The 14,640-nt window shown below is 44.0% G+C and overlaps 1 protein-coding gene across 1 annotated transcript in view; it reads left to right on the top strand.

Annotated features, from left to right (window-relative positions):
- Positions 1-14,640, top strand: part of malrd1 (MAM and LDL receptor class A domain containing 1) — a 117,349-nt gene that overhangs the window by 50,175 nt on the left and 52,534 nt on the right. Inside the window, exons 17-20 of the mRNA XM_029756079.1 lie at positions 3,071-3,318; positions 4,966-5,145; positions 6,614-6,719; positions 13,867-14,112. Coding sequence (XP_029611939.1) covers positions 3,071-3,318; positions 4,966-5,145; positions 6,614-6,719; positions 13,867-14,112 — 780 coding nt within the window. The remainder of the gene's footprint in view (positions 1-3,070; positions 3,319-4,965; positions 5,146-6,613; positions 6,720-13,866; positions 14,113-14,640) is intronic.

Raw genomic sequence — 14,640 nt, forward strand, 5'->3', positions numbered from 1 at the left:
TGTATGTACGGTGTGTGCAAATCTAGAAGACTAGGGAGGTAAGGCAATACATAGGCCTTTACTATGGTGGCAGTAGTGGTTTTTATTAATTGTGCAATCTAATGTAACATTCAACCTTAAAATGAGTAACACATCCATGGCCACATTTTGAGCCTTATGTAAATATGAATGTCTTGTTATGTAATCATATTGTCTTCTCAATTGCTGTAATTATCTATGCAGAATCTCGAATGACATTAATCACTTGCACCATGTAGCCTACTTTTTTAATGTGTTCTCAACTGCAATCCAAGTCATTTGGTTCTGCTATTAGATAAAGCACTGTGATAACACATTCATCTGTTGTATAAATGAACAAAATAACTGACATTGTATTCCCATTTGAACTTTGCTGTGCTTTTAAATCGTTGAAAGCACAGTGATAAACATTTCGGTGACAACTAAACCAAAAATCGGACATTGTTTTTCGATTGGAATGTGGTAGTGCTATTAGATTAGTCTCCCTAGGCAGACAGTTGCCTCCCACATTGTATCCAATGCTACGGCATACACTGCTCTTGCCTAGGGTCGGGTTTGCGAGGCTACTTTTACATAGTTAAAAGTATAGTGATAAATTCTAATAACTTTAGGCTCTTTTTTGAGTGGGTGAATATACAGTGAGCTCCAAAAGTATTTGGACAGTGCTTTTTTTGTTGTTGTTTGGCCTCTGTACTCCAGCGCTTTGGGTTTGAGATGATACAATGACTATCAGGTTAAAGTGCAGACTGTCAGCTTTCATTTGAGCGGTAGCGGTACGTGAGTAAAATCTCTTGAGGAAGCCAAGCCAGTAAAAAAAGCCACATTACAACCTTTGTTGTGATAATTGCGGCGTTTGCTCTAAATCAAATCAAATGTATTTATATAGCCCTTCTTACATCAGCTGATACCTCAAAGGGCTGTACAGAAACCCAGCCTAAAACCCCAAAACAGCGAGCAATGCAGGTGTAGAAGCATGGTGTAGAAGCTCTATAACCCATTCGTTCATATGACACCGTGATATACAATAAGGGCGTTACAACAAAAAGACAACAGTCACACAGTGGCGGAATAAATTCAACCATAGATACGTTTGTTTTGTCACAAAACCGGAGAGCAACATCTGTCAGTTGAAGTCCACAAACCAAATATTGCATGTTACAAACAGTTATGTCATCTGCAGCATGGTCAAGTAAGTTAATGTTTACGACAGTTTACTAAACAACTACTGGTTTACAACCACAGAGTTACCGCAAGTCAGCACAAAGACAACAGGGGGACTGCCTCAGCTATTCCAGCACCATTTCAACTTAAACATTTAAACATCATCAAACGTGGCTATATATGCTTAGTTTAATACACTGAAAACAAACTTAAAGATACCTACAACTATTTAGTCCAATTAATGCTGCTTAAAATCATGTGGCTGTCCATGGTACGGATTTCTGTCTGTGCGTGTGTGCACAAGTAAAGCGTTTTTTTACTCACCCTACTTGTAGACTAGTTGAATGCCAATGCCATCCTCCTCTTTCATGTTGGCAAAACTGTCTATGGCTCCGTCATACAGTACACTTTTAGTTTTGGTTGTAATAGGCTACCTAGCTAAAATGCTTGCTAGCCTAACTTCTTCGCATGGGCAACAATGAATCAGGTAAGTTAGCTAGGTAGTTAGCGTGCGCTTACTAGGCAACGTCTAGGCTACATATTGAACTTCAATTGTCTCAGGTCAGTGGCACAATATATACATTTATTGTCAGATCAGAATCGCCGTCATATTCATTGGCCTGTACAGAGAATTAAGTCAAAACCACAAGTCCAAATCCCCATCTCCATCCATGGCTTAGGAAAAGGCTGCTGCAGGACATCAACACAAGCAGACCAGAAACAGACAAGTTTTTCTGAAAATGTTGTTTTGCTTCGGAAATGAATTGATTGGTTTGAAGCCATATCCAAACTGGCCTCCCTTGGGGGGCGTTTTGCTGCATCAGGACAACCCACAGTTGAGCTCAGCTCCACGCTGATTGGCTAATTCTTTCAGAATGTCTTTATCATGGGAGGCCAAATGCTTGCTGACATTAATCAATCAAATGCTACGGCGGCAACATGTTATACTCTTTTGGTCCAGTCAGCATCAGATATGCAAAAATAGAGAAAATCAGAAAGCGGGCAAATACTTTTTCATGGCACAGTAACAGCAACATTCGCAGATACAAATGCTATGCCAGATGTGCACAAGATGAACATAAGTCACAAGAATTCAATAAAAATGTTCATCACCTTGCCCTCGAACGTGACCCGGAAGTCTTCCTGAGAGGTCAGCTGGATGTCCCTGAGACAGAGGGGCGCTGTTTCCCTCGCTTGGATGATTTCTCCAGTGAGTTTCAGCCACTTGCGAATTGAAAGAAATTATGAAAACAGAAAGAGACGAAAGATACGAAAGTACGGGGAAAAAAATAATGTATGAAATGTATTCACTACTGTAAGTCGCTCTGGATAAGAGCATCTGCTAAATGACTAAAATGTATATGTAATACATTTATTTTATCATTTAAAATGTTTTATTGGTCAAATAGCCTGGCTTCCCTTGGCATCCATGAAAACACGCCATTGCTATTGAGGGTATCCTCAACCATACAGACGCACAAATATCATACCCCAAAGACATGCTAACCTCTCACCATTACAATAACAGGGGAGGGTAGCATTTGGGGGGGGGGTGGTATGATCGTTGCATGCTAGGAATATGGGACCAAATACTAAACTTTTGACTACTTTAATACACATAAGTGAATTTGTCCCAATACTTTTATTCCCCTAAAATGGGCAATGTACAAAAGGTGTCATTTACAAAACAGTTCACCCGATATGGATGAAAATACCCTCAAAATAAAGCTGCCAGTCTGCACTTTAACCTCATAGTCATTGTCATTTCAAATCCAAAGTGATGGAATATAGAGCCAAAACAACAACAAATGTGCCACTGTCCACAGTATGTCATGGTGAGTATACTAATGACTGATTAAGCTCTCGTCCTCTCTGTCTCGCTCTCTTACAGAGGGCTTCAGCGGACACTGCAACTTTGAGTTTGACCTCTGCTCCTGGCGCCAGTGCCGGCAGGACAATTTCGATTGGCTTATCAAAGCGGGCAGCACACCGACCGCTGGCACAGGTCCATCTACTGACCACACCCTGCGGGACCCGTCTGGCCACTACCTCTATGTAGAGAGCTCTTTCCCCCAGGCAACCGGAGACGCCGCTAGAATCTCAGGACCCCTCCTCAGCCGCAGGAGCAAGCAGTGCAAGGTCAGGCTAAGGTCAGGGCAGAGACTGTAGATAACAGTTCGGAAGCCATGTGGGTGTTACTGGGTCGAGATAAAAGAGTCATCTGATCAATACATGGACACAAAAGGTTGGTCCTGGTCGGTCCCTGGATGGGAGACCAGATGCTGCTGGAAGTGGTTTTGGAGGGCCAGTAGGAGGCACTCTTTCCTCCCCCCCAAAAAATATCCCAATGCCCCAGGGCGGTGATGGGGGACATTGTCCTGTGTCGGGTGTCGTCTTTCGGATTCAACGTCAAACGGGTGTCCTGACTCTCTATGGTCACTAAAGATCCCAAGTCACTTATCGTAAGAATAGGGGTGATAACCCCAGGGTCCTGGCTAAATTCCCAATCTGGCCATCATGCCGTCATGGCCACCTAATTATTCCCAACTTCCAATTGGCTCGTTGCTGTAAATGCGAATGTGTTCTCAGTCAATTTACCTGGTAAAATAAGGGATAAATAAACAAAGGGTCCATAAGTGAGGGTTATACGGTGTGTAATGATTTGGTTTATTTGTTTTAAAGTCAAATTCAGTGTGATGGTGTAATCCACCATACAAACCTACAGACAGATTAAGGGAGGAGGTTTAGGTAGATTATGAAGCAGAATTGGGGGAAATATGTATAAAGGACTGGGTCAGTCGATGTCTCCTCCCTCTGTGTGTGACGAGATCAGCCAGTGACGTGGGTGAGCCCAGGGGCCATCTCTCTTCTCTCTCTGACTGAGCTCACATCAGTCAGTCTGTCTGAGGCCAGCGTTCTGATTGAGTGCCTCGTTTGTATGGAACTGTGTCTGTCTCATCTCGGGCTGGACCTGCCGACCAATCACACACGCAGCTGACAGGCGCCAATTAAACAGAGCGAGGAGAGAAGGGGAAGAGAGAAGGAGAGAAGAAGCGGCGGTTTAGTCTTCTCACTGCCTCCCGCCCTCCCTCTGCATCTAGTTGCATTTGGTAGAAAACCCCTGTGGAACTCCGCAGCACTGCGTTTGAGTGGCTGACGTTGTGGGCTAGCCGTAATGAATAGGGGAAATAGAAGGAAATGAATGGAGCTACGGTGATGACCATTTTGGTTCACAACAAATGACCTTTTTTTATATCGATAGACCTCTTGCTTTCATGGTCTATGGGGAGGCGACACGAATTATCATAATAAGAGTGTTGCAGTGAAAAGTCAACGGTAATGCAGAAAGCATGAGACTCAGGAGCTTGTTACTTTGATCAGATTTACTGAATCAAATCACACTGTATTTGTCACATGCGCCGAATACAACAAGTGTAGACCTTACCGTGAAATGCTTACTTACAAACCCTTAACCAACAGTGCAGTTCAAGAAGAGGTTAACTGTTCAGCAGTCTTATGGCTTGGGGGTGGAAGCTGAAAAGGAGCCTTTTGGTCCTTTACAAGTCAGGGGTATATCAACTTCACTTTAATGAGTGGAGGAAAGTCTGTCATTGCTTAAATATCATGGTATTTCTCAGACTGTCTGTCCTTATCCAGCTAGAAATTTGATGGTACAGACGGAGGTATTTTAAGATGAAGTTAGTTTAACCAATTCAACTTGGCTACACTTGCATGACTTCACTATGTTTGTCACTTTCTTGTGTGTTTGTCCCTTCCCTTCTCCAGATCCGCTTCTACCTACACATGTCTGGAGACGGCTTTGGAACGCTGAACGTGTTCCAGGTCACCAGCTCCTCAGGTCACCAGCTCCTCCTCAACCTGACTGGAGACCAGGGAAACTACTGGCAGAGGAGGGACATCCAGCTGACCTCTCAGGAAGACTTCCGGGTCACGTTCGAGGGCAAGGTGATGAACATTTTTATTGAATTCTTGTGCCTTATGTTCATCTTGTGCATATCTGGCATAGCATTTGTATCTGTGACTGTTGCTGTTACTGTGCCATGAAAAAGTATTTGCCCGCTTTCTGATTTTTCTCTATTTTTGCATATTTTTTTATACTGAATGTTATCAGATCTTCAACCAAAACCTAATATTAGATAAAGGGAACCTGAGTTTACAAAGAATTAAACATGATTTATTCTTTCTTTATTTAATTAGCAAAGTTTAGCAACACCCAATTCCCCTATGTGAAAAAGTAATTGCCCCTTTACACTCAGTAACTGGTTGTGCCACCTTTAGCTGTAATGACTGCAACCAAATGCTTCTTGTAGTTGTTGATTGGTCTCTCACATCGCTGTGGAGGAATTTTGGCCTGCTTTTACATGCAGAACTGCTTTAACTCAGCGACATTTGTGGGGTTTCAAGCATGAGCTGCTCGTTTCAAGTCCTGTCACAACATCATCATTGGGATTAGGTCTGGACTTTGACTAGGCCATTCCAAAACTTAAAATGCTTTTTAGCCATTTTCATGTAGACTTGATTGTGTTTTGGATCATTGTCTTGCTGCATGACTCAGCTGCTCTTCAGCTCACAGATGGATGGCCTGACATTCTCCTGTCGACTTCTCTGATACAGATCAGATAATTCATGGTTCCTTCTATTAAGGCAAGTTGTCCAGGTCCTGAGGCAAAAAAAGCATCCCCAAACCATCACACTATCATATCAAATGTTATTGGTCACATACACATATTTAGCAGATGAGTACGCACCCTTGTGGGGCCCCTGTGTTGAGGATCAGTGAAGTGGAGGTGTTTTTTTCCTATCTTCACCTCCTGGGGGTGGCCTGTCAGGAAGTCCAGGACCCAGTTGCACAGGGCGGGGTTCAGACCCAGGGCCCAAAGCTTGATGATGCGCTTGGAGGGTACTATGGTGCTGAAAGGCTGAGCTATAGTCAATGAACAGCATTCTTACATAGGTATTCCTCTTGTCCAGATGGGAGTGTGCAGTGCAATGGCGATTGCATCGTCTGTGGATCTATTGGGGATGTAAGCAAATTTAAGTGGGTCTAGTGTGTCAGGTAAAGTAGTGGTGATATGATCCTTAACTAGCCTCTCAAAGCAATTCATGATGACAGTAGTGATTGCTACAGGGCGATAGTCATTTAGTTCAGTCACCTTGGCTTTCTTGGGTACAGGAACAATGGTGGACATCTTGAAGCAAGTTGGGACAGCAGACTGGGGACATGCTTGACCGTTGGTATGAGTTTCTTGCCATGGAATGCAGTGTTTGGTTTTCGCCAGGCATAATGGGACCCATTAGAAAGGTGGCAAGCACTTTTTCACGGCACTGTATATGTTTACTATCTTTATCTTATCCCACTTGCCACAACTAAAGTTCCCTGTGGAACAATTATGCTATTTTATTCTATCCTAAGGTGGGCCACAACGCCAAGGGGGACATCTGTCTGGATGACATCACCTTCTCACCAGGCTGCCTGCTCTCATCTACATCAGAAGCACTGGAGACTCCACCCCCATCAGGTATGATGTCATGATGTCACCCCGGGTGCATCTCAATAGTCTTAAGTGACCTCCTCGTCTCCTTGTTTCCTCTCCTTCATAATAGTCTGAAAACCCACCCACTGGGAATTGACTTTGGCCTGTTCAGTTTTTTTCGCATTAGCGCAGATGAAGGATAGAAGGAGAAGAAAGAACTAAGTAGTACATTATTTAGGGAATAGGGTTTAATTTGAGACATTAGTCATGGTTTTGTGGGCATAAATGACTGAGTGAACCAAGCGGTATCAGTCAGTGAATAAAGAACGGCTTGGTCTCCATTCAGATGATTGTACGTTTCCTCTGCATTCTTCCTGTTCTTTACGAGCCAACCCTTGAGAGAAAGGGACAACAACGTGAACTGATTTAGCCCCATTGTCACAGTGGTGCATAGCAGCTATAATTGCCCTTTCTAATGTATAGCTTTACTGTTGTATTGGGTGTCGGAGAGGAAGAGAGGGAGAGAAGAGGAGGGTTTTGAGGGGATGGGGAAGGCTTTGTGTGTGGCCTCTTTAAGGGACCCCTAGTGATCTGCTGGGCTGGACTATAGGGGCCTTATACACAATAGTCCTGTTGTGTGCTTCTATATCTCTTTCTTTCTTCCTTTCTCTCTCTCTCTCTCTGACTTACTCACAGCCACAGAATGTGTTTGAGAATGCAACCTAGCCTGCTGTGAGTCTGCCAACAGGCAGGGGCATTAATGAGTCATCACATGACTTTAATGGAGTCTCTGCCCAATGGGAGTCAGCGGGAGTCGGCGGGAGTCAGTGTGAATATGAGGATGTTGGTAATGATATGTTGATATCCAGCTTGCTCTCTCTTTTGACAATTGCTGTGCGTGCATTTGCTGAAATGTTACACTTGTTTTGGGATTATCCTTATGTCAGTCGGAGTTTGCGGTTCACAAACACTTGTGCGTTATGTTATCCCCCACCAAGAAAACTAAATAATTTGTGTCTCCCAAATGGAACTATATGCAAACCCATAATTTAAGAAACCCCTGCAATGGAGAGTGAAGCCTATGCCAAAATGTCTTTGACGGATATAGTTGAGAAAATGGCTGTCTTTTCTCTTACATGAAATATTATTTTGGCCAGACCAATGGCAGTACACTTTAGTCCTCTCACTGGACTTTTTATGTTAAACACACTTGTATATTATATTCCTTGGTCATTGATAGCACTGGAAAGGGAATACGGACTGTTAATACTGTGTAATATAGTCAGAATAACACAATGTAGTCAAATGTCTAATAAAACAAAATGAGATACAAGCAACAGAGAGGAGGGGAAGATCTAAGGGAGAGATACAGATGGTTGGTGTGCGTGCATTAGAAGACGAGGCCACTCGTCCTTCTACCATCATTACCCCAACATTATTATTCCATTTGGAACGAGTCAATCCCAAGGACGGCAGCCCCACAATCTCCTAGATCAATTACAAAATAAATCCGATCACCAGGCAAGCAAGGTCGACCTGGCTTTCTCTCTTCTTCCTTTTTTAATCAATTTTCTATGGTGAATGAAATGCGGCTGAACTTGTTTTCACTCTTCCTCCTCTCCCCCCTTCCTCAGAAAGAACGTGATAGCATCAGAAAACATTTGAGCAATTGTCTCAGATAAATCAAGCTCAAATGTACAATCCATGCCTTTTATGAGATGCTACTGTATGGCTGTCTCCCAAATGGTACTCTATTCCCTATATATTGTACTATTTTTGACCAGGGCCCTATGGACCCTATGTTGTAATTTAATATGTAGCTTATGATGTATAATGGTATGTAACGACCTTGGACTAATCACATCAAAAACGGTGGAGAATGGGCCTGTTGTTGAGGAGGACAGGGAGATGAAAGACAGTCTATTCAGATGAGAGGGAATGAGTCAAAGTGATGGAAAGCCATGTGGGACAAATGTAATCAGACAGCAGTGTGACGGCACCTGATACAAGAAGAGATTCATGACTGTAACAGGTCATTACCGTAAGATTGTTGAGAGTCTGGATGTGGTTGCCCTGTGATGGTTATGGATCATGTTGTCAGTAACACACAACCCACCAGACAATAAACACAGAATCCACAGATTCGTATACTCCCCAATCCACCAGGGGACAATATCCTACCCAGGGTGAGTATATGGGGTCGAAGGGCAGTGGGTCATTACAGTACCAGTGGAGGCTGCTGAGGGGAGGACAGCTCATAATAATGGCTAGAATGGAGTGAATGGAATGACATCATCTAAATTAGATCCACTTTTAATGTACAGGCTTCTGAGCCATCATATCCCATAATGATCATCATATAAAAGTCCATTAATCCTCAGTATAATCTGCACTAACATTCAGTCTTTCATGCAGAGGGTGGGAGAGGTGGCGATAGAGGTGAATGGGGGAATAAACAGAGTTTGGCTTTGCTGTTATGATAGAACATATCAGACCTGGGTTCAAAAACTATTTGAAATCTTTCAAAATACTTTGAGCGTTTGCTCTATCCTGCTTGGAGTGCTAAGTGGGCAGGGTTTGCAGTTTTGGGACTATTCTGTTTGGTCCATTAAGCCCAGCTAGCTCAATCAAGCACATATACATTATTTTAAATGATGATTTATTACCATTTGAACCCCGGTCTGGATCATACAAGTACAAAATCAGCTATTTACAAAGGCAGAAACAAATTTCAACATTTGAAATGACTTGAATGTATGGAAATGGTTGTCATGGTAGACCAAACTCTTTCTTCGTTACCTTTGAGAGGCAAAATGGTTTCCCGTTTTTCCATATCCATGTATGGGCTCTGGTCAAAAGTAGTACACTATATAGGGAATAGGATGCACATCATGCCACTGTGGTGGGACCATATTCCTTCTGGTCCTGTGCACCTGAAGAAGTGGAAGAAAATATTAGAGGGGATTTATCCCCCTTTCTTTGCTTGAATTACTGGGACCACCCCTCTTCATCACGCATCATCACGCCTCTCTAATACTCCCAAACCCCAAGTCTGACCCCACTGGAATGCCTGGCTCCTATACAGCCACAATTCCAGTCCCACATCCCCTCTTCTCAGCCGTCTACTCCCCCTCCTTCTGATACAAAGCCTTACTTCTCCCCTCCTTTGTCCTCCTAAGCCACTGACTGAAAGAGAGGCTAATGTATCATTCAGATCGTCTGCTTGCTTGGCTTACTTTTTATATTCAATTTGAATTCTTGGCCTTTCAGGTCTCTTTGCTTGTTTTGCGATTCAGGATCAGCTTTGCCTTTTAGATCACAATTAATAACATTACATGCACAAACGGGGGGAACTGATACTAGATCAGCACTCCTAGTCTGAGACACTTGATGTCGTTTCGACGAATAGCTTGACTAAATTGTATGGATTTTACAGTTTTGTGAACTCCACTAGATGTCATTAGCCCGACATTATGAAGGTGAAGTTCTGATCATGCAGAGGTGAGCTCACCATCTTAATACCTGCATTAATTAAAAGCAACTGCCTCTTTATTGTCACCTTGGGCCTTTTTATACAGTCTGTGTGTGTGTGTGCATGTACACTACATTACCAAAAGTATGTGGACACCTGCTCGTCGAACATCTCATTCCAAAATCATGGCCATTAATATGGAGTTGCTCCCCCCCCCCCCCTGTTGCTATAACAGCCTCCAGGCTTTCCACAAGATGTTGGAACATTTGCTGCGGGGACTGCAGGTCGCATTAGTGAGATCGGTCACTGATGTTGGGCGATTAGGCCTGGCAGTCGGCATTCCAATTCATCCCAAAGGGGTTCGATAGGGTTGAGGTCAGGGCTCTAGGCAGGCCAGTCAAGTTCTTCCACACCGATCTTGACAAACCATTTCTGTATGGACCTCGCTTTGTGCACGGGGGCATTGTCATGCTGAAACAGGGCCTTCCTCAAACTGTTGCCACAAAGTTGCAAGCACAGAATCATCTAGAATGTCATTGTATGCTGTAGCGTGAAGATTTCCCTTCACTGGAACTAAGGGGCCTAGCCCGAACCATGAAAAACAGCCCCAGACCATAAATCCTCCTCCCACAAACTTTACAGTTGGCACCATGGATTTAGGCAGGTAGCGTTCTCCTGGGTTCCACCAACCCTCATAGATATCATCCTAACCAACTTGCCCTCTAAATACACCTCTGCTGTTTTCAACCAAGATCTCAGCGATCACTGCCTCATTGCCTGTATCCGTAATGGGTCAGCAGTCAAACGACCTCCACTCATCACTGTCAAACGCTCCCTGAAGCACTTCAGCGAGCAGGCCTTTCTAATCGACCTGGCCCGGGTGTCCTGGAAGGATATTGACCTCATCTCGTCAATAGAGGATGCCTGGTTATTCTTTAAAAATGCCTTCCTCACCATCTTAAATAAGCATGCCCCATTCAAAAAATGTAGAACTAGGAACAGATATAGCCCTTGGTTCTCTCCAGACCTGACTGCCCTTAACCAGCACAAAAACATCCTGTGGCGTTCTGCATTAGCATCAAACAGCCCCCGTGATATGCAACTTTTTAGGGAAGTTAGAAACCAATATACACAGGCAGTTAGAAAAGCCAAGGCTAGCTTTTTCAAGCAGAAATTTGCCTCCTGCAACACAAACTCAAAAAAGTTCTGGGGACACTGTAAAGTCCATGGAGAATAAGAGTACCTCCTCCCAGCTGCCCACTGCACTGAGGCTAGGAAACTCTATCACCACCGATAAATCCACGATAATTGAGAATTTCAATAAGCATTTTTCTACGGCTGGCCATGCTTTCCACCTGGCTACCTATACCCGGTCAACAGCACTGCACCCCCCACAGCAACTCGCCCAAGCCTTCCCCATTTCTCCTTCTCCCAAATGTTCTGAAAGAGCTGCAAAATCTGGACCCCTACAAATCAGCCGGGCTAGACAATCTTGACCCTTTCTTTCTTAAATTATCTGCCGAAATTGTTGCAACCCCTATTACTAGCCTGTTCAAACTCTCTTTCGTGTCATCTGAGATTGGAAAGCAGCTGCGGTCATCCCCCTCTTCAAAGGGGGACACACTCTTGACCCAAACTGCTACAGACCTATATCTATCCTACCCTGCCTTTCTAAGGTTAACAAACAGATTACCGACCATTTCGAACCCCACTGTACCTTCTCCACTATGCAATCTGGTTTCAGAGCTGGTCATGGGTGCACCTCAGCCACGCTCAAGGTCCTAAACGATATCTTAACCGCCATCGATAAGAAACAATACTGTGCAGCTGTATTCATTGACCTGGCCAAGGCTTTCGACTCACCACATCCTCATCAGCAGACTCAACAGCCTCGGTTTCTCAAATGATTGCCTCGCCCTGTTCACCAACTACTTTTCCGATAGAGTTCAGTGTGTCAAATCGGAGGGTCTGTTGTCTGGGCCTCTGGCAGTCTCTATGGGGGTGCCACAGGGTTCAATTCTTGGGCCAACTATTTTCTCTGTATACATCAATGATGTCGCTCTTGCTGCTGGTGAGTCTCTGATCCACCTCTACGCAGATGACACCATTCTGTAAACTTCTGGCCCTTCTTTGGACACTGTGTTAACTACCCTCCAGATGAGCTTCAATGCCATACAACTCTCCTTCCGTAGCCTCCAACTGCTCCTAAACACAAGTAAAACTAAACGCATGTTCATCAACCGACCGCTGTCTACACCTGCCCACCCAGCATCACTTCTCTGGACGGTTCTGACTTAGAATATGTGGACAACTACAAATACCTAGGTGTCTGGTTAGACTGTAAACTCTCCTTCCAGACTCACATCAAACATCTCCAATCCAAAATTAAATCTAGAATTGGCTTCCTATTTCGCAACAAAGCATCCTTCACTCATGCTGCCAAACATGCCCTCGTAAAACTGACCATCCTACCGATCCTCGACTTCTGTGATGTCATTTACAAAATAGCCTCCAACACCCAACTCAACAAATTGGATGCAGTCTATCACAGTGCCATCCGTTTTGTCACCAAAGCCCCATATACTACCCACCACTGCGACCTGTACGCTCCCGTTGGTTGGCCCTCGCTTCATACTCGTCGCCAAACCCACGCCAACCCCACTGGTTCCAGGACATCTACAAGACCCTGCTAAGTAAAGTCCCGCCTTATCTCAGCTCGCTGGTCACCATAGCATCACCCACCCGTAGCACGCGCTCCAGCAGGTGTATTTCATTGGTCACCCCCAGGGCCAATTCCTCCTTTGGCTGCCTCTCCTTCCAGTTCTCTGCTGCCAATGACTGGAACGAACTACAAAAATCTCCAGTTTTAAGCACCAGCTGTCAGAGCAGCTCACAGATCACTGCACCTGTACATAGCCCTGCACCTGTACATTGGATGGGTGTGCTCGATGTTTTACAGCTGTCAGCAACGGGTGTTGCTGAAATAGCAAAATCCACTAATTTGAACGGGTGTCCACATACTTTTGTATATATATAATGTATTTCTGATGATTGTTAGGTCTTAAGACCAGAGCCAACCCAAATCCACAGGGAATTCACACAGCTGTTTGTGCACTGAATGGATACGACTTTTAGTTGTGCACTATTTGTTTTGATTTCAATACTTCATTGATTTCCTATCTCACGGTCCTTTGTCGACTGGTCCTGCTTATTACCCTAGTCTCTTGGCTGCATGATCCATAACATTTCTACAGCACTTTGTGTCCCAAATGGCACCCTATATCCTATACAGTATAGTGCACTACTTTTGACCAAGGCCCAAAAGTACTGCACTTTATAGGGAATAGAGTGTCGTTTGGGACACAGGCCTAGTGCTGGGCAGCCTGACCGTACCCTCTTTCATTTGAGTGGTGCTTCACTTCACTAATGGCTGACCCCTGACCTCTGCTCTACATGATGTATGAGGAAGCTAATGCATGCCAACATCATGCTAGCTACACACACAGATCCTGACACTGCTGCAGTTTCCCTTTGCCTTCATGTGCAAGCCACTGAATGCTATACAATAAATTGACTTTGTGTAATTCTCAGTACATGGCCTCTCCCTTGGTCAGTGTGTGTGTGTGTCTGTCTCATGCAAGTATTATGCATTATAATCAGTCTGTGTCTGTCTGTCTCATGCATACATTATGCATTATAATCAGTGTGTGTGTTCCCTAGGCTCCTGTCCTCTGGGCCACCTGCAGTGTGAGAACGGCCAGTGTTTCCATCCAGACAAGAGCTGTGACTTCATAGACGTTTGCGGCGACGGCACCGATGAAAAGGATTGTGGGACTTCCTGCTCTTTCGAGAATGGCCGCTGTGGTTGGAAGAGCTCCCTGGCTGACAACTTTGATTGGTCATTGGGTGTGGGCTCGGTCCAGGGCATAAGACCTCCATTTGACCACACTCTGAAGAATGAGCATGGTAATGTATTAGTGTATTTCTCTCTGCAATTTCTATGGGAATTCCCCTTATAGTCCAGGCGATATGTGAATTTCCCCCCCACTTTTTATAAAACATGAAACTTGGTACAGTTGCACAGTTTGGGGCTCTGAACAGTTTGGAGCTCTGAGCACAATAAAACATCCTCTTGCCATGGTGGCTATTTCTCTATCCCACCATAACCGAACAATGTATTTTTCTCTTCATACTGTATCTGCTGAACCAAACATGAAAACATAGAATAGAGTCCAATAACATACTTGAATTGATTTGAGGAAGTGTATAAAAGTTTGCTTTTTTACATTCCCTACCTGCTCTGCGAGTAAATTAAAACCCATATCCCAGAATTTTATGAGATAGTTGGATCACATTTCTTGGCTCAAGATGGAGAGGATTGATAAGAAAAAGAACATTCGTAATATTTATGCATTTTAACATCTGTGTCTGGAATGGAAATTCATAATTTCGTCATAGCAGCTTTGATAGAGAAATACATTTGAGCAGAATGAA

The sequence above is a fragment of the Salmo trutta genome, chromosome 6, assembly GCF_901001165.1.
Source record: "Salmo trutta chromosome 6, fSalTru1.1, whole genome shotgun sequence".
Taxonomy (NCBI): Eukaryota; Metazoa; Chordata; class Actinopteri; order Salmoniformes; family Salmonidae; genus Salmo; species Salmo trutta.